At 33.8% G+C, this 26,487-nt stretch overlaps 2 protein-coding genes across 3 annotated transcripts; one reads left to right on the top strand and one right to left on the bottom strand.

Annotated features, from left to right (window-relative positions):
- Nucleotides 1–9,769: 9,769 nt before the first annotated feature.
- Nucleotides 9,770–19,080, top strand: LOC110707818 (probable ADP-ribosylation factor GTPase-activating protein AGD14). The gene is made up of 14 exons (XM_021885867.1): nucleotides 9,770–9,980; nucleotides 10,214–10,327; nucleotides 12,625–12,686; nucleotides 12,828–12,915; nucleotides 12,989–13,050; nucleotides 14,074–14,170; nucleotides 14,411–14,854; nucleotides 15,001–15,630; nucleotides 15,708–15,809; nucleotides 15,891–16,004; nucleotides 16,112–16,219; nucleotides 17,780–17,966; nucleotides 18,131–18,176; nucleotides 18,424–19,080. Exons 2-14 carry the CDS (start codon nucleotides 10,232–10,234, stop codon nucleotides 18,527–18,529), a joined length of 2,142 nt encoding a protein of 713 aa, XP_021741559.1. The 5' UTR covers nucleotides 9,770–9,980; nucleotides 10,214–10,231; the 3' UTR covers nucleotides 18,530–19,080.
- Nucleotides 19,081–19,683: 603 nt separating this feature from the next.
- LOC110707817 (probable serine incorporator) lies at nucleotides 19,684–25,451 on the bottom strand. 2 transcript variants are annotated; one of them, XM_021885864.1, is made up of 13 exons: nucleotides 24,918–25,451; nucleotides 23,621–23,970; nucleotides 23,054–23,127; nucleotides 22,785–22,944; nucleotides 22,670–22,694; nucleotides 22,488–22,577; nucleotides 22,068–22,239; nucleotides 21,898–21,971; nucleotides 21,732–21,801; nucleotides 21,548–21,619; nucleotides 21,324–21,460; nucleotides 20,774–20,847; nucleotides 19,684–20,658 (listed from the first exon to the last, which is right to left on the bottom strand). In XM_021885864.1, exons 2-13 carry the CDS (start codon nucleotides 23,877–23,879, stop codon nucleotides 20,600–20,602), a joined length of 1,266 nt encoding a protein of 421 aa, XP_021741556.1. In that variant the 5' UTR covers nucleotides 23,880–23,970; nucleotides 24,918–25,451; the 3' UTR covers nucleotides 19,684–20,599. The 2 variants fall into 2 exon arrangements, with proteins under 2 accessions (XP_021741556.1, XP_021741557.1); XM_021885865.1 differs by lacking the exon at nucleotides 24,918–25,451 and adding an exon at nucleotides 24,071–24,233.
- Nucleotides 25,452–26,487: the final 1,036 nt, after the last annotated feature.

The following is a 26,487-nucleotide window of genomic DNA, read 5'->3' as shown; positions in this document are numbered from 1 at the left end:
AATTATATTAGTTAACATTCATTATGGATGAGTGTATACTTAAAGCAGGGTTGTCATAGTTCAATATTATAAATAAAAGAAAAATTATGTGGGAATATATAGAAGTATAGAACACTTGAATTTAGACAGAGTAGTACATACAGAAATTGTAAGCCTAGCAAAAATTTACATGAGTAGAGCTACAAGTGTCAGAAGCAGAGGAAACAAAGGTCAGAAATACCAACTAAGGAGGTGCAAAAAATAGTGCTAGTATATAAATTTAGGAACATGGGTTAGTTGAGGAATAAGGCATATAAAAGGTCAAGAAAACAAAGAACTTCCTCTTAATTCATATCTTTTGTTTATTATTTTTGGAATCTTTGGCCTCCAACATTGCATGCAGCATATGCATAAAATTGGAGAGAGAATGTCTTGTCATGCCACCAATTTTTGGCTTAGTTTGGATTGATCAAAGATTGAAGATAAGTACTACTACTACCTCATAAATATAACTTCAGGGGCCATGCATACTTCAGATTTCTGTTCTGTCATTAGTCAAACATGTCACGTATTGCATCTTATTCACAAGTGCTGTGTACTAGACTACTAGCTAGCCCATGAAGTATATGTCTAGGACCCGTTTTTTAGGGATTGGACCGGAATTTGTTATCACATTGTCTTAACATCTTATATTATGTACTAGCTAGTATCATTTTAGCTTTAGCGTGCATATATTTGGTTGAGAATATAATACTGTAATTAATTAAGTACAAGGGGAAGTTTGATATGTACGTACTTTTAAGCTGATGAAGAAAGTTGTTTAGTTTATACTTGGGGATTATTTGATAAGTGGAATTTTTTTTTTTACTAGAAATAGAATACTTTGTCACAAAGTAATATTTTCTACATTTAATCAATATCCACTAAAATTGGAAGACTTTCAAAGTTGGTGGATATTTATCTGCAAAGTAGCCACATTTCTAGAGAGTTATGGGCTAATGTCTTCATGGTTCAAAAAGTTGAATTTGTTGAGAAAGTAGCTAGGTCATTTTTGAAAGAGACTAGTGTATAATTGTATATGGTACTTTGTCCTTCATCACAGTATGTAAATCATGTGTTCTAATATTTAGCTTGAAAAGGAGTAACAAGACTTATTCTTTAGTATCTAATTACCTGATTATTACAAACAAATGGTTTTAACATGTACGTAGTTTGCGGTAGTAGTTTTGAATAAGTAAACTTGCATGAAAACTTTCATGCATCAGTAATTCAGTAGTGCATCGATCGCAATGTACATGACAAATTGACAATGTATGCTTAATTACACTCAATCACAAAATTTGATGTTAGGAGTGACTTATGTACATGTATATATGTTTTCCTTCATGCAAGTTTTCAACCTGCATATGTCCTAGTTTGTGCAGTCAATATCACCTTTTTAGTGGCTTTTCGAGTAGCTTAATTTTATTATTTGTTTATATACTCAATAGATACTTTATTGAACAATAATATAATACTACCGATTTAAAAAATCAATTGTTTTATTAATCACAACTTTGGCTAACTTTGTTTCAACATCTCTATAAAAGAAAACAACTAGTACATCAACTACAACATATCTTATTTTAATTTGTTTTTACTAAATGAATGTGCCCAATCTACAACGTCCAACACCTAATTATTTAATTAAGATATTGAGAATATGATCTAGTTACAAGGTTATCTAACTTATCTTAACATTTATATATAAGGTGCTGAATGTTAGAAAGAAGGCTAATAACAAAATTAAAACTTATCTGAAAGCAAAAAGTCGTGGCGTGATAGAAATCACTACCCTAAAGTCGAATTTGTCCCACACTCGTACACACGGACTCATGGCAATCGACCCCCAGGGTTACACGACTTCATCCGAACTGTGTACTCCGTAAGGATGAATCGAGAACTCAGTAATACAATGCCCAAATAATGTGTTTAATAATTTTTGAGAGAGATGAGAAAAGCAGTGAAGAAGCTCGTGTTTTTCTGTGTTCCTCAAGGACTGAAATTCAACCGTATTTAAAGGAGAAGAGCCGAAAGATTAATAGAGAAAATCTCGGCAATTAGTCAAAGATAACGGTTAAAAAATGGAGGAGATTTTGGAGAAGATAATCAGTCAAAATAATTGATTGACATATTTTACGGAGTAAATCAAGGCTTAAATCTGCGTAATAACGATTATAATATCAACGATGATATTGTGACCGTTATCCGAAAGTTTACATAAAAAATTAGAATCATGTGTCACGAACACGAACCAGGGCCGGGCGGCGGCACACGAGGGGATACCCATATCTAGCCCACGCAAGTTACTCAAGTATAAACATGAGTAATGAAGTATATAAAGAGGGTAAAACCTCTTTACCTCACCAATGTGAGACTTTGATCTTTTATTTTGAAGCAACCAAGGAGAATATTATTCAACAATATCTCCAACACTGAATTCTAAGAATTTCATACCAAATTGTAAAATTCACGAGATAAAACAAGTGCAAATAATCTAACTTTAAGATTCCATTACGTACACAAAGTTCAACTAATAGTAGTCCTACTTGTTTATATTTAAGCTACCCAATTATTCTTGGTACAAAAATAAAATATATCTTGATTGCATGCGTCATGCACGCATTATAGACTATTCATAATTTATAAACTACAAAATGTTAACCCTAAATTATCAATAGATCAGATAACGAACGTCTAATTTTTGTTGTTATATTTAGCTCACTAGCTTGTACACGACCTAGTAGCATGGTGAGGCAACAACAAAAATAGTATTAAGAAATTGAAAGCTTAGTTTTACTTCATCCATTACTAATCTATTGCAACATGCATGATGGATAATATGCTTTTCGAGCATAATTCAAATCTTGCGTATTTTGAAAGTATATATCAAGACAAATCACACTTAGTGGTCCAATACAATGTGTAAATATCGTAAAAGTTTTAACATTATATTGCAATATAAAAGAACCATAAATTATTAGAAATTCAACAACATATCATGTGCGACAAGAAATACTCATTTGAAGTTCAAAGCATGAAGTTGGAAAGTAAATGTACCAATGGCAATGTTATATGTATAAGTAGATAGATTTGATGATTAGTTTAACTTGTCACATTATTTCATGCTCATTTTTAGTTGAACCTGCCATTGTCATTTCATCTTCTTGCATATAATTGTTTAAGTATATAGTGGTAGTAAACAGAGTGCCTAATAAAAGTACTTTCAATAGTTTCAATACATGAATTATTTTAGTAGGCCCTCAATTCAACTCCTCAAGTATGAGCTCATATCATATGCTCTTCAATTATTGGATGAACGTAAATTATTTATTGAGCTTATGGGTTACGTGTCTGTTCTCTACAGGTTGGTCCATGTGCCTTCTTAAATTGAATAATTAAAATAATTTTTAAAAAAAAATATTATGGGAGTGAGTTGAGTTGTAGTGAGCATCAATTTGTGATTGATTTGAGAAATTATTTATAATAAAATAACTAATTAAGCTGGTTAGGCATGTAGGAGATTAAGTACCTCAATATTTGAATTGCATAAATAAATTCATAGAAGCAAATTCATGAACACTTGTTAAATTTAAACCTCGTCTTGATTTTAATTATGTCAATCATATTTAAATTTTGTGCCTCCCTTTTTCCCTTTTCTTTATCTTCTGAGGACTTAGGACTCATGACTACTCTACATTCACTCTCTATTCACTTACCCATAATTCTCCCTTTGACCTCTCTTTTCAGCAACCACCTCACTACGACATCTGTCATTCCCAATGTTGATGATAAGATCATAATGAAATGTACATCTTTAAGTGATTTTCTTTTGTGTTTCTTGCAAATTGGATGAAGTGTTTAAAATCTATTCCTGAACCTGGCTCTCCCCCGACCCATAGGCCATCCATACTTACTAACACACTACACACAAATTAATTACTTTTCCATGGTATCCCTTAATTTCAAGATTATATTAAATAAAATTTTAACTAAGATTATTAATTAATTATTAAGCACCCGAACAAATATCCTAGAGTACATTAAATCAATTTTCCTACTTTCAATATCAACAATATTATTATCTTCATCATTGTCAAAAGTATGAATCCGAAATATATATATCTCAAATAAATAGCAACCATCCAACATGAAATCAATTTTAACATCAATGGACATTTTCATAAATGGAATTATCTTTAGTTTTTAACAATATTGGTGGTTGAAAAACCAAAAAACAAAATAGAAAAAAGAAAAAGGGCAAAATGAAAAGCACGTGTGATTCACAAGAATTCTGAGGATGAACTAACAACATAAATAAGTTGGGTTGTAAAATAGTATTGGTTTCATATGTTCTGCTTTTTGGCAACGGTGCCTTAAATTTCCTTAAATTTGTGGGGGTTACAACTTACGAAGTATAAAACATGAAAATAAGGCTTATATTATTTTTTGTCCTAATTTGTGATTGGTTACAGCTAGAATATTGGGTATGACAAAATTATATGTAGTGGAATTTGCAGAAATTACGTGAGTGCATGACAAATAATTGCCAGCCTCAAATGTTTGTTTTTTTTGTTTCATGTTTTTGGCTTGTTTTTAATAATTCAAGACTGCTAGTTTGGTCTCTAATAATTGTTTGATGTACTTTTTACCAAGTTATTTTTTTAATAAACATTTTTATAAAATAAAGATCATATCATGTTTATATAATATAATATATAATGTGCTCTTTTAATATTTTTTATACAATAAATTAATAGAGAGTGATATCAATCATGAGGATAAAATTGTTTCAAGTCTTCTAAATGTTTGTATTGCTTAATCGGGTATGCTCAAAGGCTAATAAGAGTGTATTACATAATGATTTTAGCTAATAAAAATAGGATAATGGCCTAAAAGTTTTTAGCATTGAAGTGGATTTAAATATTGTAGTACAATAAATGTGTTAGATTTTTATTGAAATAGCTAATTGAAAATTTGATGTCATGCAAAACATCCAATCATAAAACATTATTACAGAAAAGGTTACAGATTTTATTTTCATCAGAGATTATGCGGGGAACCTTGTTTCAGCCTTTGCCGCAAGCTTTGGGTACAGCACAGCCTTTAGAGCTGAAGTGTTGGCTCTTGTGAGAGGATTGGAGATAGCGAAGAATTTGCAAATTGACAAACTCGAAATCCAACTCGATAACTTGGCCTGTGTTCAGCCTTGCAAACTCAGAAAGTGGCCTATGGTGAGAACACTCATGACATACGGGCAATGCCTCAAGCTACTCAATGATGATCGATGGCAAGTAAAGGTCGCACATATTTTCAGAGAAGGCAATAGAGTGGCGGATTGGTTGGCCAACCGTGGAGTCGTTCAGGACTCTCGATTAGTTTTCTTCAATAATAATGCTTGGGCGGAGCTCAGTCGTATTTTAGAGGAGGAAATTCGAGGTGTGGCTTTACCACGTCTTATCCCTTCGTAGGTACTTTGTTTTATTTTTGCTAGTTCCGTATGCTTGTAGTTTCTTTTTCGTAGTTTTTTCCTTCCTTTGGATGTATGCATCTTCATTTGGATCAAAAAAATAAAAATAAAATATGAATCCATGTATTTAGCAGGATAAAATAATTACTATATATACTTTTTAATAAGAAGCTCAAATTGTGTTTCCATACAACATTTGTGATTTGTCTAGGATAGTACTGGACATTCTAAAGACCCCTAATAAGGTTCTTGCTAACTTTTGTTGTTGTTGTTGTTGTTGTTGTTGTTGTTGTGTGTGCGCGCGTTAGAGGGTGGGAGTGCTACTGACGAATGATTCATTCATGTCAGTGGACAGTGGTGATGCTTGTTATTCGTGTTGATATATAAGTGTTGTAAACAGAACTGCTAAAATAAAGAAGGAACGAAGTTACCGGGAATGAGACTGAGTCGCGGACTATGTCGCTCTCTTTAGAACATTCACGGTACTGCCTTTGATTTGTGCAAGCAGCTCTAAAGTAATCGGATGTCCCCCAGGATAAAACAGTCTCTCGTAACAAAGGATATACCGATGGATTTGCACAGAACCACCAACACTAATATAATAATGCTCGAATATTTCTATAAAACGTTTTATGTAAAATAAGAACGATGTAAAACGTTTTCTGGAAAATATTTTTGTGAGTTGTTTTTCTGAACCCAACCCGGTTCGGTTCGGCGCGAGTGTGTTAGATTGGTTTAGTAGGTAAGTCCTTCCTCTTCACAAAATGTGGGTAGCCCAAGGGCCACACCCCTTTAGGTGACACACACCTATATAAACCAAGCAACACTTTTATTTCCCACCAATGTGGGACTTTACCATTTTCACAAATTCACACTTAAAACAATTTTGTTCCAACAATAAGTCACTAGTGTTAAACATAATATTATGTAAATGTAAATATTATTTACATAATATTATGTCTAACAACTAGATTGTTAGAAATTTGTTGCTAATGTTATGTTTTTCAAAACTCTTGTGTAAATGATACATTCATTGGACACACGTAGCAAAATCCCTAATAAACATTACTCTGTATTAAGAAAAATAAAGATTTGTTATGAAATCAAAAAACCACATTTAATTTGCTAAGGTGGGACTGAACTCGATTACAAGTGACCACAATTGGGCCAACAATTCCTAAAAATTAAAATCAATGATGCAGTTTTAGCAGAAATGTACAAATGTGCATTAGACATGGCACATGCAAGTAATGTGCCCAAATATATAAGGCCGGCCCAAAATTACAATATGAACCGTGAAAGTCTTGTCCATCTGATTATCCAAAAATACCAGCCTTTAAAGGATACAATATTTATACTAAAATTTGATATTCTATTCTAGATAAAGATAGTTATCGTCATATTTGCCACATATATTTAATACTACGTATGGATGTTTTCATGTGTAACATGTGTATGTGTTCAATAGTGTATAGTTGGTAGAATTTTCGCCTTATACAATTGTAATGACTCTATGTGAATCATTTTAAGTATGAGCAGGAGTTCTAGCCTTAAAAAGTTAGAGACGTTGTATCATGTATCCTACTGCGGTCTTAAGGAAAGACTATTTTGCGTACAGTTACTATTATGAAAGTACCATATTAAACGTAATCTTAACTTATATTTTTTGAGGCATGTTGAAACAAAGGACTTTTATTTGATGTTACTTTCATTTAAACTGTATTTATTTTTTATTTACTAGCAATTACTAGGTAGTATTTGTATTAGCCAATCCTCTCAGATATGTTTCTTATTGAACCCTTTGAAGGCTATTGAAGACTAGAATACTTTTATAACTCTTAACTAATCAATGACATAATTCGGCTATCAGTTTTAGATTCTAAAGTTACAATGACATATCAATTGTTGAAATTGAAAACCATTCAAAATCCTTTTGGGCAACAGAAGACTAGAATTCGATGTAGTTGTATTCTTCCAACTTTAGGCTCGTTTGAAGTCAATCTGGTCAAATTAATTATGTAGATGTATTTTGCAATTATTAAAAATAAAAAAAAATAAAAAGAAAAAAATAGAAAAAAAAAAAAAAAAACCAAACCAACTTAGCCAAGTCTAGCATATCTTATACTTCAGTTAGGAATTTAAAGTATTACTTTGATTGACATGTACATAGTTTAGAATATTGACATGCATGCATATACTTTGTAATTATTATCATAAGATGCAAGTGGGGTAATTGGAACAATTAAGATTGTTAGAAAATGCATATAGCATAGTGAGGATTATAGTTTAGATATATTCAAAAATAAAATATTTGTATGTTAGAGGAGATAACTAATGCATAGTATGAAGTAAAAATGTAAAAGTGAAAACTATTGGAGGAAAAATCTACAAGTATAACATTTAAATGTAGAATATAATCTTACCATATATAAAATGGTAACACTTTGAAAATGAGTCAAATAAAAATTAGCTCAACCTAAGTTGGTTATGTAGAACTAGTAGGAGGTAGGACATTGAAATAATTTTAAGCAAGGGAAAAGCTAAAAAGTTGCACTTTAATTTGTAGAAAAGGAAAGGGATGGCCAAGGAAGCAAAGAGATTGCAAGGAAAAGTTTTTATTTATTTATTTTTTTTCCCTTGAAAAGAACTAAAAGTAATGTTAGAACTACAAATCAACAATACCATTTGTTTTTTCTAATACTATGGAAAAGGAAAAAAAATGTTAAAAGGAAATTTCATCAATACACTGATATTACACCGTAACACTAAAGGAAGAGGGCAAAACCGATTTTTTAAAAACGGTTCCTTAGGAAGAATATCACCAAGTTTGCGCTTTTTAAAGAAATAGATTGAAAAAACACCTTATTTCAAATGGAAAAAATAAACGTACATAGTTAACTAGTTATAGTATCATATCATGCACGCGACAAACTTTCAAATTTCGAAAACTAAAAAGATTGAAATTATATAAAAATGATAGTTATATGTGAATAGTTAATGATGGCATATTTTGCAATTACAGGTAAAATTATGAGTATTATGGAGATTTTAGGTGAGAAAGAGAGAGGTATTTTGTGTTTTTTTTATTAATTTTCTTATACAAATTATGAAAAATGCCATGTTTTGAAAATAAAGTTATATTATACATTATTAATCTTATAACAATTTATTTATTTCTGTTTAGAAATTATCAAAAATAAGTCACTCTAGGCAGAATCCAATGAAATTTCACACAAATCACATTTTCCATAGGAAGTAAAAAACGGGGATTGAGAAGATCAAGAATAGAGCCAACATGCATGCAAGCAATAGCATGGTCAAAATAATACTGCGTCAACTTTAGACACCAAATAATCGTTCTCTACTACTACCTCTAGATTCTCTCCTCCTCCTAAATTGGGGAATTATCTTTTTCCTTTTTCTACTTTTTGCATTTCCTTTATTTACTGGCAAAATAAATTTTAGTTTATCCCATACAGAATCACAAAATATAGTGTATCAAAAAACTCTTTGCTCATTTTGATAGTTATACACTCGGGTGTACAATGCATCGAAAAATATGATCTTGATAATTATTGTTCATTTAATCATCTTATAAGCAAAATTTAACCTCAACAACAGTGTGTATGTAAATATTTTCATCGAGTACTCCGTAATACAGAGTAGAGGATTTGTTTTCGCAAATATTTATTAAAACTGTCCTAGTACTCGTACTTTTTTCTTTATAAACTCCTACGGAGTATTATTTATAAATTGTTATATATCTCGCACATTAGAAATACTCATATACGATCTACTACGTAAGGGTTTTTTTTTTTTTTTTTTTTTTTTTTTTTTTTTTTTTTGAGGAAAACGTAAGTTTTTATTCATACTTCATACTCCATATTTAGTTCATTTAAGGCCCCGTTTACTTCACCTTATTTTTGCTGAACTGAAATTATTTTTACCGAATTATGATTAATTTTACCGAACTGAAATTATTTTTACTAATTTTATGTTATATTTCTTCTTTAAAGTTACTGAATCTTACTGAACTGAACTTATTTTTGCTGAACTGAACTTATTTTTGCTAAACTAAACTTATTTTTGCCGCATAATTTTTTCTTTAAAGTGAAGTGAACAGAGTTTTACTCACCTTAAATAAAAAAAAAAAAAAAGTGCAGTTAAAGTTTAGCTTTAGTAGTCATGGTCGAATTAAAAACTCGATAACCCAAAACTGTAATTAAAAAAATTCAACAACTTGTATTAAATACATATAATAACTTTATTATTAATTCTTATTCTTCATTTTTAGATTATGAATCTTCTTATTGAGTAAATTTCCCCTTTTTTTCTCTCTCCTCTGCAAATAATTTTCCCAAATTATCAAATATATTTCACTTTCCACCCTTCTTCTTCGACAACTAATCATCACTGTCGGCATCAACTTCACCAGCTTCTCTTCCTCTTTCTCTCTCCTCCATTGATACAAACCTTCACTTCAACGATTCAGGTCAGTTTTTTTTTTTTTTTTTTTTTTTAATAGTTTGCTTGATTTTTTTTAGGGTTCTTGTGATTTTACTGGACTTCTGTTTGAATCGAATTTGACTTCGTTTTTAGATCTAAGGTTGAGGTTTTTGATCTTGTTTTTGAAGTTTAATTTTTGTTTGATCACCTTGTTGTGTTTGATTTCAGTTTTAGTTTGTTTTTGTGGTGAGTTTGATTATGAGTTTGACTATGTTGCAGTGATTGAATTGGAGAGAGATGGCGAATCGGAAAGAAGATGAGAAAAATGAGAAGATTATACGAGGTCTTCTGAAGCAACCTGGAAATCGCAAGTGTATTAATTGCAATACTTTGGTAATGTTTGATGTTATTTGAGTAGTGAAATTGCTTGGAATTGATATAGTTATATGTTTGGGAACTGTGTTTATATGGATGAATGCCGATTGTTAATTCTGTAACAATTGTTTTGTTGTTCGAGCCGAAGAGGTTTAGGATTTTGCATTGTTCTGATTAGCTAGGGAATTGAGAATCTGCTACTTGTATCGATTTTTCTTAGGAAATTAGTGTAGAGATTGCTGTATTTTGCATGCTGAGTGTTCCAATTAGCACTACGCGGCAAGAATAAGTATTTACTTAGTTATTAGGCACCTTTTACGGTTACATACATGTATTAAGGACTTGCAAATTATTGGTTTATTGTGTTGGTATTTGAAACTAAGTGGATTATTTCGTTGGTATATTTATGGTGAGTAGTGATAAAAGGATGGTTATGAGGATGGATGATAATGGGTGGAGGAAATAGGAGGTGACTGTGTTTTCTATGAACTATCATATTCTTTATTTGGTAGTTTTGCAATATGGGATTATTGGCCTAATCTTTAGGGAACGAGTTCATTAAATGCAATTCCCAACATGCTTGGAAAGTTACTAGGAAAATCACTTTGGATGGGGAATGAGATTACATATTGATTTGTTGTAGAAAACTACTTGAATATGCAGTAGGGGAAGAGGGACTATCCTTTGAACTCCATAATTCAGCTTCAGCCCTTAAAATAGTAGTTGACGTGAGAAAATATACTACTTCTGATGATAAATGCTTAAGGCCAAACCAACATTTGTACATGACTGTACGCTCTTTAAAATATTATATTTGTTTATTTAGGTAGAAACTTATTACCTTATACTCGACCTCTTTATTATTTAAGTTTTATTGGGGTCATTACTATCATTGTGGTCATATGTTAGATCTGTTGTGAACTGACCTCATGTATAACATGTTAAATTCTACATTATGGAAAGAACACAAGTATGTGTCCTTGTCTTTGTACATCTTTGAATGTTTAGGTCTCTCTATATGAAGAGTGATTATGTTTTTTTTTTTTTGACTTTTTTTCCATATGGGGGGGGGGGGGGATGTCCAGTTTCTTATAAGTAATATTTAGGAGTACTTATATTAGTTTAGTTTCTATTATGATTCTTTGGGGGCTTTATCATGCAATCAAATATTGTGATGGTTTGAACTCTAAATGGTTGGCAGGAGTGTAATTTTTGGCTTGTGTGTTCTGCACTTCTGCCTCAACTTGACATGTTTTCCTACTCAACTTTCACATTTATGTGTGCTTGTGAGGAATAAATTAGGATCTGGCTGTGTGATTCAGTAGAGCTGTCTAGCTACCTTCTGTATCCGCATCTTGTTATGTAATACTCTTTCCGTTTCATTGTTATGGTTACGCTTACACATTTCATAAGAACTAAGGAAAAGATTGGAAAGTAAAAGGGAAAAGTGGAAGCATTTTGTAAAAAAGTTGATAATAAAGTAATGTTAGTAGTTGAATGTTGTAAGAAAAAAATAAAGTAATTTACGTAGTGAACTGTTGTAAGAAAAAGTTTTTGTAATATAGTGTTGTAAGTAAAAGATAATAGCATAAGGTATTGTGAAAAATGGAGAAAGAAGTAATGTAATATTGTGGGTCATAATGTCAAATGTCAAATGTCGAAAAGCAGATAAAGTTAATTGTAACCATAAATTAGAAATGACCCATATTTATGAAAGGCGTGCCTAGGTGCATGCCTTGCGGCTTTTTTTTTGTATATATATTTTTTTATTTTTGGGTCTAGGTTAGGTGATCTTAGTGAGTCGAACAGCTTTTTTCCAAGCTATTTTCCCACTTCATATTAAGTGCGTCTCACTTTAATGAGGTGCAGGAAAATAGCTATCACCTTGAGCATATTTATACATTGGTATTAGCTAAAAATAAACTCTATCCATCCATTATATTGTGTATTTAGGCAATCATCTATGGCATGCATAACCATTGGATTTGTTGCTACTTCTCCAAAGATTTTGGAGTTGAATTATATTCTGTTGCATGCTGGAATTCAATATTAACCATTGAGTCAAGATACTGTAAGATTTATTCTTATACTTCACATGCTTCTTATACCAAAGAAAGCAGACTTCGAGATTATCTCTTTAAGTTTCTATCCATTGGAGGTGTGCTCAGTTTGATTTGTTTCTCATTTTCAATCGGCTGTATTGGAAATGTGATTTTAATCATGCTCTTTCTATTATGTAAATTCTATGTATCTATAAAGACTTTCATCCAAGGAACAAACATTTGTAAATGTACTGATTTTTATTTTTCCACCAGGGTCCCCAATATGTTTGCATCACTTTCTCGACATTTGTTTGCACTACTTGTGGTGGGATTCAGTAAGTGCTCCTAAGTTTTTGTATCTTTGTTCAGCAGTGATGCTTGGTTTAGCTTCTCCATATATATATTTTTACTCTTGTTGAGTCAAGAGGTGCAACGAGGGTGTTTTATTTATTCTGCCTAATGTTCAATTTTTTCAGCCGTGAATTCACACACCGAGTAAAGTCAGTATCAATGGCCAAATTTACACCGCAAGAAATTGCTGCTCTTCAAGCTGGAGGAAATGAGGTATTTTTTTTCTTCTCTCATGGATCATTTGAGGTTTCTCATGAGGTCCTTATACCACCTATTATCATCACAGCGGGCAAAGGAAATACACTTCAAAGATTGGGACCCTCAGCGGCAAACTGCTCCTGATAGCAGGTGAGTTCTTATTGGTTATCCTGGACTGTGCAAGTGTAATCTTATTTGTGATCATTGCCATTTTTTTGGGTGGGGGGCAAGAAGCATTTGTTATGTTATCTCCCTGGGTTGGCGATTGTCTCCACAATGTTTACAGAGCTGCCACTTTTATTTTAATGATCTATGAACCATAGTGGAAACAAAGAAATATTCCCTCTGTTCTCTTTGATAGTGTCCTCTAGCCTCTAGTCCTCTAGGGATGGCCACGAATAGAGCCTCTGACAAACAGTTTGGACTCATATTGCAAAGAAGTTTGACTTGTCTTGACTGGTTTTGTGAATGAGCAAGGCTTAAATTGAATATGATAGTTTGAGTTCTAAATGAGTTCAACTCACTATCACTTGAATTCTGCTTGCGGGCTTGTGAATATAAGAAACATAATACATATCTTCCAAATTTTGTGAGTTTGTTTCATGTCCTATACGGCTATACCCCATTACCTCCAAAGCTTTAACTTATAAAGAAAAGGTAATTCTTAGCACAAGTTTCTCAGGTCAAACATTACCCTAGAGGGGAGGAGAAAAACAAAATCACTTAATTTATTATATTATTTGAACATTGTTATCTTGCCAAGCTCAAACTCAATGAGATGATGCAAAACTTGAAAATTTTCTACTAGCAAAGCTCAAGCTAGTCCATTTAGTTCAAATGAGTTTGATTCGGCCAATTTTGGTGAAATTAATAAAATAGAACCGAGTCATGCTGAAGTTTGTCTCAGCTTGTGAGCAGTTCTAATGTTTTCCTTGCTATGTTGGTTTGTCCAATCTTATTGTCTTCTTTCTTTTTTAAATGCATATTCTCACTTTCATCTTTCTCCAGTTATATAATGCTGATACATGAATGGCTACATCCTATTAACTTCAACTCCTACTACTAGGACATTATCTTTGGGATGAAAGGAGTGTTGCATGCTGAAAATGACAAAATTTTTACTATGCTATTCTGTATCCTGATCATTTTTTATTCTATGTTGCTCCCTTGCAGCAATGTGGACAGACTTCGGGACTTTATCAAGCATGTGTATGTGGATAGGAGATATACCGGTGAAAGGGGCAGCGACAGACCTCCCCGTGGAAAACTGGTTAGATGCTCTGACATGTTGACTAACATATTCTTGTAAATTTGGCTGGTCAGGGGTAGGATTAGCACTTTGTCTATCTTGATGTCTTGCCGGGTGAGATATGCACTGGGGTGTTTTTGAAGATAAAAGATTGGCTTAGGTTAGGTGGTGTTTCTTTGAAGGAAGTCTAACAATAATTTTTGTAATATATTGTTGCATTCCCTTATGTATTGTCTAAATCTTGGTTTGTATGCTTCTTAGGGTGACAAAGAAGAACCAAATGAAAATAGGAGATCGGATGCATATCAGAGTGGCTCTCGAAGCCCACCGTACGATGATAGATATGAACGCCGTTCTAGTGGCAGGTCAAGTCCTGGCTATGATGCAAGAAGTCCGGGATATGATCAAGACAACCAGAGGCACAGTGACTATGGGAGAAGTCCTGTCCGTCCAGGGATTATCAATAATTGGCGACGAGAAGACAGATTTTCCAATGGGAGGAAATCTGATGATCGTCATAGTTCTGATGGGGAGGGGAAGCCTGAAATCAGGTCGCCAGATAGTCAAAAGGATTCTGTTGTCCCAAGCCTTCCTGCTGTACGGCCTGTTGGGGAGATATTGGGGGATAATGTTGTACCTCTTCGCATTAGTGAGCCTCCAAGAGCCAATAGCGGCAGGGTTATTGATGGCCCTAAAATTACCCAGGTGATGATACTATGAAATAATGTCGTACCTCTTCGGATTAGTGAGCCTCCAAGAGCCAATAACGGCTCACTTTGTATCTTTATACCTACCATATTGTATTGCTGCGACCAATGTATTCTGAACATTTTTAATAATCTGTTTTGCAGAGAACTGCCTCTTCTAGTAGTTTGGCATCCAGCAATGGCAATCCCATGGAACCTAAAAAGGAAACATCATTGATTGATTTTGATGCTGAGCCGGAACTGCCCGTGACTGCTGCTGCAACACAAGCTCAGCAATCAACTGCTGATCAATCGGTTGTCCAGCCAACAAGTACTCAAAGTGATAATGATTGGGCTTGTTTCGACAGTGCTCCGGTGGATAAGGTGTCTCAAGCACCTCAAAGTACGAATCCACTGGACTCTCTTACGGAGTTGTCAGTTCCAGTTCCTGGCCTTTCATCTGGATCCACTAGTAGCAATGCTGCTCCCATGCCTTCAAATGGCATGTTCTCATCATCAACTAGTGGCGATTTGCTTTTTGCTTCTGTGGGTAGTACATCAACAGATGCACTCCCTGGGGTTGCTCCTGCATCCTCACCATTGACCACTTTGTCATCTTTCCCATCTGGAGGTGCTGTGGCTGGTTCTAACTTGCCACCAACATTGCCCTCAAATGGTGGTAATTATCAGCAGTATGGGATGCAGCATCAGCAACAGGCTTTCACCCATAATGTTGGTGGTCAGCCTGCTGCTGCACAATTGGCTTCAGGTTTTCCTAATGGTTTTAGTAGTCAGGTAACATCAAAAATCGTAACCTTTTCACTGTAAAGATGCTGAGGTCATGCTGTTGATGTTTTGCCTTAATTACTCAGGGTGTGGCTGGCAATCCTGCTGCACAACCATCTCAAGCTATTGCAACTCTTCAGTCACAAACACTTGAAGTTAAACCCAATGATAGAAGAGAACTTCCTGCGGTATAGATGTGCTTGCTTTTATGATCTTTTTAATGCTCAATAGGTAGATTATGTCATAATGCCTTCTTAAATTCTCTACAGGATCTCTTTACTGCTACATACTCGTTTGCGCCTTATCAAGCTCCTGGTTGGCGACCTGGTGTCAGTGGTATGTATCCTGGCATGCAATATCCGATGCAGTATAACCCTGCAATGGTATGTCAAACCCATATATTTGAATTACTCTTTTTATAGGTTTTACTAAACAAATGTATGCTTTCATGTGCTTACAAATACGCTAATTTGGTACGTGCATGTTGCAGTCTATGCCAACATTTCCGCAGCCAACATTTCCGCAGCAAACATTTCTGCAGCCAAACAAATCATCTAATCCTTTTGATGCTGAAGGATCTTCTGGGCAACCTGCAGCGGTAGGCCATTAAATTACTTTGAAATAACTATTCTTTGTGTGCATTTAGGTCGAACTGTGGAAATAAAATTAAAAATAAATAAATGAGGAAGTAAACTGAAATTGTGGAAAGATTCAGGTTTAGGGTGGAAATTAATAAAAGTAGATATAGTCACCTGTAGTTTTTGTCTTCTGTTTTCCAGTCACAGAAGGCAATTATTATTCATCAAAATGGATTGAGTATCCAAGTCTTGAGTATGACTATCTGAAAATCTTAACATCTAAAGTAGCCGACTTTTGTTGAGTGATACTTCATGTGCGTTTTATATGCTATGTTATAAAATAGTCGCATATACTATGGTATGATGTTTATCACCTTTCTTAATTAGTAAGGCTTTAGATCAGAATTTTTCATTTTTCCCAACTATACTATAATTGATAGGGTGAGGATTGGAATGTCTCTACTCATTTATTGAGTTTATAGTGAAATCATGCTATGTTCTTAATTACAAGGGACTGAAATGATGTGATTATCAATGTCCAAACGAAGGAAGTGATAATTTTGAGAGGGATTTATGCCGTCATGAACCTTTTTTGACCTTACTATCCATACGTCTATGTTTTTTTTTTTTTTTTTAATTTTTTTTAAGACTCCACATAAGTTCAAAACTGTTTATAAAAATACTCTCAGAAGTACAGGAAAGTTCGCATTAGTTAATATAGAAGTTCAGATGAATTTAGATAAACTTGAAATTTTTTGGGTGAAGCAGATGAGCTTTAATCAGAGGTTAACTATGGAGATTTGTATCCCTTGTAGTTGCGGTTCTTGTGAAATCACTGCAATCTCACAACCCAGTTTAGATGGCTTTCACATGTGGGCATCAAGGACTAACTATGTTAATAATCATCCTTGCATACACAAAAGCTTTCTGGCCACTAACATTGTGGAGTTGTTGATTTCTGGTTCCCCACTTCTAACAAGTACGGTCATCCTATTTAAATTTTTTCAGTTCCCCTCTTAGGGTGGGAAGTGGGGACGGTTTAGCATTTAACTTGTAACTATGTTGCACTATTAAATACTCAAAATATTCTTGATGATTCCTAAAAAAATTCTTTTGTTGTGGGGCCTCAAGCAAAGGTCCTATATACCCATGATGATATTACCAAATTGTTGCTGGTTAGACAATTTAGTTGCCTCTCGGTCAATCTTTTTCGATTGACTGATCTGTCTTTAAAGTTGACTCACCTTTAAGGTTTTAGGTCTCTTGAACGACAAGTCTTTTCTTATATAAACTAGGCCCCTGTGACACTGCTATGTTTTTCAATACTATTTGTAGGCTTTTTGTGCAATCAAATCGTTCAAATTGGGTTGGTTGTTGCGGTAAGTTACTAAACACACTTTGTGCCTGACCTGTAGCCATGAAGAGGTGCTGGATAGTGGAATGTATTGCAGACTGTTGTAAATTCTTTTATTTACCCCATGATAGGAAAAAGTCTAATCTGAGTTTTACATGTGGCTTTAAACTGGAGGATGTAGTTTTTTAATGAAAATTTTAAACCCTAAACAAATGCTTTGATGCAGTTCCCTTCTATGTCAACTTTGCATGCTGCTCTGCCCAATGCAGCGGCTCCAGGAGGCGTAGCGCGTCCTTCCAACCTCGGTACTGCTATACCTTATGGATCAGCCATGCCAGGTGCTAATTTGATTCCTCCTCAGGTGTCAACAGTGCATCCAGCTGCACCATCTCTCGGATCAGTCATGCCAGGCGGTAATTTAATGCAACCTCCAGTCTTTCAGCCTTTATCTTCAATGTCTTTGTTTTTCAAACAGAATAGAGTTACTTTATTGTTGCTTTAGAAAGTGGGTTGGTGTGGACATAGTGAGGCCCAATGTGCTTTTTTTAGTTTCTCACATTTGCTCCAATATTGCCAGGAACATACATGGGCCAGCAATTACCCCCTAACATAGCATCATCCAGGTGAATACTTATATCAGACCTTAGAATTACGTTTGTTGGTGCTCAATATCGTATCTCCTGAATGAGTAGATTTATGCAAATTAAAATGACATCAAGGTTTCAGTTTTGAGCATCACTTTATGGTTTGTCTACAATTATTAGAAGTAAATGAAATCTAGTGTAGATTGTGGCTTGAATCCCTTTACAATTTTCGATTTCCTTTCCTATAAAACAAATTGCATTATTGAACTTGGAGTTAATTATGCAGGCCTCAGGGGTTTGGTAGCTTTGGTAACGAAGGGCCTGCTTTTGCCTCATTGAATCCGGCTGCTGCCATGCCAAACCCTTCCCTTGGTGGGAACCCATTTGGCTGAAAAGCAAAAACTCGTCTTGCTGCACCCCCTTAAACAATTCTTTTGTGGCAATGTTAAGTCCTTGTGTAGAGTAGATACATCGATACTCCACCTCAAATAGGAAGTTTTGAGGTCTTGAGGCGTAGGTTCATTTGCCTTGTTCCCATGTAAAGATATTTTGCACCTGTATGTAGAATACATCCAGAGAATATGAAGAGACGAAGAGTAAATCTTGTGATTTAAAAGAAGCTTGAAACACTGCGGAATTGTCATATGCTCCATTTTTGGAGTCTCATTCATTTAGATGATGGATCATCCTTTGGCAATTGCTCTAAAGCTTCTGCACTCTCAAGTTGTAACAATTTTTTTTTAATCTTATTGTAACCTAGTTTGGAGTCTACTGCTTTTATACCGGTAAGCAGCATTCATTTGTGAAAAATATATTTTAGTTGGCTTGTTAGAACTCTTTTTGTATCCCTTTAATATTATTTTTTTCCCAATTTATCTATGTGAATATAGATGCTTTGTTTGAGTAAATATCTTGTTATATGAGACTTTCTGGTTGTGTTCCATTTTGAAGCATCTGACATTGAATATTACGTGCACCACATATTTCTTACTTATATTAGCCACACCTTTTCTAAATTTTTCTTTTTATTCTATTCTTGATGTGTTAAAATTTGATTGAATATCGACTTGTAGTATCTCTAGATAAACTATTCTTCACTTGAATAGTCTTTATTGGTTGAAGTTGAAGGTTACCTGAGTTGGTTAGACTCTTGCCATCCACCCAGTGGCAAAGGTTTAAACTATATGGGAAGGGAAGGGGTTGTTGCCTGGTTGCAGTCGGCATTGACCTGACCGAGGGTTTCCTTGCAATACAACCCCAAGCCCTGACCTTTGTTATAGGCTCACAATTTTATTATATACTCCGTAGAATAAAATACTCTACCAGCACCATAATGACGGTTGAACCCTTAAGAGTTATTCGCCTCAGATATTGTTTGTGTTCAGGGATGTCAATGAGCCAATGTTTTTGTGAACAGCTCGATCAAAGTTTGGTTTGGTTTGGTTTTGCTCATTGACAATTGACATCCATATTTGTGCTCACTTATATAATTGGTAAAATGATAGCAGGAATATAACCATCTTTATTTTTTTAAACACACAAGGAGTAAAAAGAGTATTAACCACTTCAGCCTTTCCTGCAAGATCATGGACTAACACTATATTTCCTCCGCTAACAATTATCAGCGAGCAAAAGGAGAAAAAGCTTCATATTGTTCTAACATCATTTTGCACTGAGGAGATGTCATGCGATCCCAACGCTCTAGACTTAAACTAAGTTGCAGTCTTGCAGATCTTTTCTGAATCAGTTAAAATCGAAATCTGCTCAATATTCCTTGCCTTTGCTTCCATTACGCCCTTCAGAATCACACATCCTTCCGTATGCAGGGGAAAAACAGCTGATATTTCTCATTATTGAAGTCTTTCAAAAATTTCATTTGTCACTACTGATCTTTGGTTTGTTCCCCGGCTTGCTTGATGACTTTGAGAGATCTTGACCTCTTAACCATCTTTAAATCATAATTGCTTATTTTGGTATGCGCATCCTCGGTTTCTTGAATCACAGACTTACATGTATTCTCATCCCATACTAGAAAATCTAAGCTTCTAAAAGAAAGGGAGATCAAAATTGTTTTGGTAACACCTAACACTAAATATATATTTTTTTTCTTCATCTCTAAATAAGAAAAAATATAGTACCCTATATACAAATGAATATTGTGATATCACAAAAACCATCAGGAAACCCTTCTGTAGAATTGTAGTTTGTACTAGTCATTTCATCAGTCACGAGGACGGTACAAATTACTGATATTGTATAGTTGTATGTATACCGAGTCAATCGGGTCGGGTACATTTGAACACCCCTACGAAAGTACGAGTTGTATGTATACCAATTGCCAACACAAAAAGCCAAATTTCTCCAGAATTCTGATATTTGTCTTTTCTTCTCTTGTCAATGTCAATGAAGACAGCTTTAGATGGGCAAATTTTGATAAAGAATAAATAAGGCTGTTATTTTTTTCAGGGGAATTCATCTGCTTGTCTGCTCTTTAGTATTACTGGTGCTACAAGCATCCATACTGCGTCAAAACATGATTTTTAATTTTTAAATTTTGTAAGAATATTTTATTTTTATGGAAAAAGAATTATTTAGAGCACAAAAATTAAGACAATGTCAAGGGTTCTGATACTTACTGTATACACAAGCTGCTATCCATTCATTCACTACTCTGACCCAAGTGCTTGTCCAACCTACATCAATTGTCCACCTGCAAAACAAGCATTAGTCTCTTTTGAAATTTGAACAATTGTTTGAATCTGTAACCTGTTTTCTTTTAAGTGAGACGCGCAATAAGTTATGACTCAACCATTAAACAAGTCATCTTTTTAGAAAAGATATCCTTCAAAAAAAGATTTATCAATCTAACTTGTCTAACATAACTAGTTACCCAAAGGCCAATTACTTTTATCAAAATGTTACGGTGAGACCTCCCTTGTAACATTACAGTTTTGAATTATATCGCAACAAGATGAACCCATCGTTTGTCCTGCTAAGGTAGGTTTTGTAAAGATTGAGATGTATAAAGCTTACTTGTAATATCATTAAGGTCAATGAAATGTCACTACAAACTCTTTTTACTATTTGTTTCCAATTTAAGATCAGAGTATTGTTGATTGCAAGTTATTGTAAGAAAACAAATTAAAGAAACTACATTTTAAAAATAAAATAACCAAAGAATCTTACTTCTTCATTGCATGATGTGTATTCCAACCGATGAGTAGCATTGCAAAGTACATGGCTCCAGTTGCAAAAACAAAATGGAAGAAACCATAACCATATGGAATACCATCGTCGTCTGGTTGTTTCTCTTTTTTCTTGAACTGCACATGTTCATTATTGTTTTGTTACTTTCAAACTAATAGCTATTAACTCCAGCTAATTAAGGGAAAATGAGAGAAAATAATGACCTGAAAGCATTGGGAATCAATGCCTGTTGAAAAGGTTGCGATCACTATGGTGAGTAGTGCAACAACAAAGCTCTGCATGAACAAACAACACTTAGTCTTTTATTCCTTCAATTTTGTGTTTATAACTTGCCGTTTAATTCTAAAATTGTCATTCAGAGATGTTAAGAAGGTCCTGATAACTTACAATGATAGTAAGCCAGTCGGTTTGATTTGAAGATTCCGACCTCTTGTTGCATTTCGTTCCTGGAGGCTCACTGTGAACAAAGCAATGTGATTGAATGTAAGAACATGAGTTTTAAGCAGAAGTTTGGTCATCAGAACTAATCTAAATAGTAAGATATCGGGCTTGCCTTCGGATTGCACCCCAGCATAGATACACAATGTAAAGTCCCATTAACCCAGGAGTCAGGTATCCAGCACTGATCTGCAGAATGTGAAAATAAGCAATGATGTTAGATATATAAGATATTGTTGCATATACCAAGCAGTTGGGAAGCAACTTCTTATCACAGAAACTAACTCTAGGTTGCATGGAGACGCTTGTCATCAACTGCAGAAGTACGAGAGTCCAAGTGATGAAAAAAATGTTCTGGAGACATGATGTTTCTGGTGCATACCAGATGTACATCAAGATTATCCCAACTATGCTCAGAACATACGCGGTGGTGGCAGTAAACATCATATGGACACGGCTGCAAAAGGAAAGCATATATGTCAAGAAATATTTCTTTCATGCCACCAGGAAGCTAAGGGGTGCATTTTTTATATTGACAGGATTTTCGTTCTTGTTCCTCCCAGGGAGATTAGTAACATTCCCCTTTGTCATTTCCCCCCAGTGTAGGATCACAGATTTATACGAATTATGATTTTGTAGTCATATTAGGAACAATATAATGGATCTCCTAATTGTTATCTGAGGATAAAAGATCAAAAATCGTACCATCTATCTGCATACTTCTCTGACTGGCAACAATCATTCAGCCAGAAAATGAAATTAATCACACTTACAAGCTGGATTAAGAGAAAGATCCTGTAAGAATATAAAGAAAACTGTAAGGAAAATATAAAAAAAAATATATATATTTCAAACACAAATTGCTTCTACAGGCACAAGATATATACCCAGCACCAAAGTGAGCGATCTCTCCTGCAAAAAGAAAAACAAATTGTTAAGCTCTTTGGCCAAAAGAGTGCATAGATGTGAAAACAAGTTCAAAAGTTATTTAAGAACACTGACCATACATCTCGACGATTGGGGTTGGAAGGAGAAATGGAATAATCATAAGCACAAAAAACATGCTAGATTTTGCAGACCACCAGCCTGAATGCCAAGTATCTCTTTGATCATGCACTTTTGAGGTACCGACAGTGGAAAGGAACATCGCGAAGAAAAATAACTAATTTGTGGTTAACGAAAACAATATTTTAGACAATCTCAAAGCAAGAAGAATGAACATTCTCAAATTCTAAATAATTTTGAGAAGCTAAGGAGGTTGGTTAGGATACAAAACATCCCATGCTTATGCGCAGTACTCCTTCAGTGCCCAAACAGTCTGTACCAGCTTTGCATCCTCTCAATCCTGTGTACATATAAAGGTCAAAGGATTAGAAAATTTCTTGGTATGAAATTTGAAGATCACAATTGTCTGCAGCTATTTCATGTAATTTTTACAGAAAAACTAACTGAATGTAAAAGTGAGTTCAAACAAGGGCCAAAATGTTTAGATAAGGCCTAGCCAAGTTCGATATACACAGCTAAAATATTCTCAAATAAGGGTCAGAAAGTTGATATAGAGAAAATATTATTTTGGATAAAATTCAGATGAATAGAATGAAGTCATAAATAGTTTTCATACAAGCCAGCATGGTTGCGCGTTCAGATGAATAGATTATTGTTTGTAGCTCGAATTTATGGTTGTACATTAGATTTTATTGATCATTCTTAATGTAAATCGATATACTATTAGTGATTGAGATGAATAAAAGGGGCAAATTATGCAGCTAGTTGAACTTGGACACAAATTGACTCCCCAAATAAAAATGAAAAAGAAAAGGATCAAAAGAATGACTTACTTGCCATCTCTTTCATTGCACCTTTGCCATAATCCCGAATAGCCCATGCTAGAAAATTTGTAATGAGGAAAATGAATCCATATACATATCTAGCCATCCATGGATTACAACCATAACGAAATTGGGCAAACCAAGACCCGTCTTTGATTACTCCCGGATACTTTTCCTTCACGGTGATGATGGCGGTGGTGGTGGGGGTGGGGGTGGGGGTGGGGGTGGCAGTGGCAGTGCTCGTGCTCATACCGCTCTCCATATCCATTGCAATTGCAACAATTCCTTCACATTTGATATTTCATCGAGGCAAGAAATAAGACTCGAATATATTCCTCCACAACTCCCCTTCTCTTGATCTAGCAAAATCGAATGAGGTTCATAATTAATGTTACCTAAAACATAAAATTTCCTTACAAACATACACAATTAAGAGCCTAATTAATGACAAATTATTACATCAAACTAGTACAAGGAGACAAAAATCGAGATTCATTGAACAATCCTCTTAAGCCTTAGCTACCTAAGAGCATGTCATGCATATCAGCAACATGATCATAAATAACTCACACAAAACATTGTTATATAACAAATTTTACAACAAACTATACATTTGGTATGCAATAATAGTTTCCTAGTTGATAAAGCTTTTATCCTACACCACTATTTTCATGTAGTTGCTTACTTTATAAGGCACTTCCAATGACTTCCCTAAATTGGGTGAGATGCTTTCAAGGAACACCTTCTAAAAATAATAATTTCATGGGTTTACTAAATAATCTTCAAACATTATTAGTGTGATAAAAATCATTCCCTTTAAATCACATTTCACTACATTAACAAATGTTAGCCATTTCTATAACAAAACACAAAAACAGTAAAATTTCTTCCCAATTTACATGGAGAGAAAATCTACTGTAACAATTTTTATTTTTCAAAAGATAATTTAGATTCTTTTTTTGTCATTTCTATCAAAATTATTATTATTTTTTTTTAAAAAAAAAAAGAATCTAAAAAAACAGATGGCAAGCCATTGAAACTTTACCCCAAAATCAGTAAAACCCAAAATACCCAGAAAGGTATCAGATCATATTAACACAAAATAGCACCATAATTCTTACTTAAAACAAGATTAAACATCATAATCATAAATACTTGAAAACCCAGAAACAGAGTAACTTCATAAATACAACATACATTGCAAATTAAACAAAAAATTGAGCTACCCAGAAGCTAAAATGTGGTAATTAACATGAAAATTCAGTGAATTTGTTAATAAATGAAGTAAATTAGAATTGGGTATTACCAGAAATCAGGAATTGCAATGGGAGGAGAGAGAATGAGCCATACAGAAAACAGAGATCTATGCAGTAATTCTGTAAAAGTATCTTCAAGAATCAACCTTTTTCAGCTCATTCCAATTTATTTATCTCTTTTTCACTTTCGGCGATTAAGACAATTTGGTAATCTGGGGTAAAAAATAAAATGAGGAGAGAGAAAGTGAGAAAGATCAAGTTATAATAAGTACGTTTTCTCTGTTTCTGTTTTTCTATGATTTTGTTTCTGCAAATTCTTTTTATATATAGGCTAGCTTTAATAAATTGAGTAGCTTTTATTTTAACTTTATTTTTATGTTTATGTTTTTTTAAATAATTTAATCAATACGTTTTGTGTATGGCTGGTCATACCATGACTACTTGTAAAATAACAAAGTTTTCTTATAACATTAATCGAGTAACCCCTATAAAGCTATAACACTGTCCGAGTAACCCTGAGAGTGAGGGATACCTCAAGTGGTTAGAGCCCTCTTCTCGGTTTCAGGTAATCCTGGGATCGATTCTCATCACTTGCCTTTGTGGCTCTCTAAACAACAAAAAAAACTGACCGAGTAACCCTTATAACACTTTATAAAGTATTTCCTAACCCCTATAACACTAACAAAGTAACCCCCATGATGGCTGATGGCCACACGATGTAGTTAGCCACATACTACCTCTATTACATATTATTTGGTAGTATAAGAATTTATGAATTTTAATATATTTATATTTATTAATTTTTTTTTTTTCCCGCTGTAGACATCAACTAAAGATTTTAGCCTTTTAGGCAATTGAATGTGATTGTACGAAACGGCATCGTATTTGAAGTTGGAGTGACGAAAGTCCATTCAAATTTTGGGGCACTTGTCTTTAAATCAAAAGAGTAGTCCACTAAAAAGAAGATGCAATTGTACCAAATAAAAGAGGGCATTTTAGAGTTCTCTTGTGGCCAATTTTTTTCTCTTATTATTTCACCTTTATATAATGTTATATTATATGGTGAAGAGTTGTGATAAGTTGGAATAGTTTCACATACCAAATTATTTAAGTGGAGGTCCCTAGATAAGAAGATGATGAGAGATGCACTTGCTTTTTAATTTGTGGATTGGAATTTTGATTTGTAATGGTTGATGTGTATATAGATCAAGTCGGTTGAATGTATCGAGAGAATAGTATGTTGGTGGATTGAGTACATTGACCATATATATGTGTTCGATAGCGTTCATATATTAACATTGTTTTTTTTTTACAAAAAAAACATGCATCCACTTATATTGAGATAAATATGGAATATAATGAGATTTTACGAAATAAGTATCAATGCACTTATAAATATAATTGTTTATTCTAAAATATATTTTATAATTCATTTATAATTAGTATATATTTTCCTATTTGAAAACATCCATGTATATTGTATAAGTTTGCAATGCATTTAGGCAAAGTAATAGAAACTATATGTATGATCACTAGCAATGACGTGAAAACATAAAAATTTTCTTCCAAGAAATTGGAGATTTTTTTCTTCCTAATCGCTCGTGTGTCTTTTCAACGTTG

Source organism: Chenopodium quinoa, unplaced genomic scaffold (genome assembly GCF_001683475.1).
Source record: "Chenopodium quinoa cultivar QQ74 unplaced genomic scaffold, ASM168347v1, whole genome shotgun sequence".
In the NCBI taxonomy this organism is placed as follows: Eukaryota; Viridiplantae; Streptophyta; class Magnoliopsida; order Caryophyllales; family Amaranthaceae; genus Chenopodium; species Chenopodium quinoa.
Note: the sequence above shows the minus strand (reverse complement) of the source record. Positions and strands in the feature narration are given on the sequence as shown.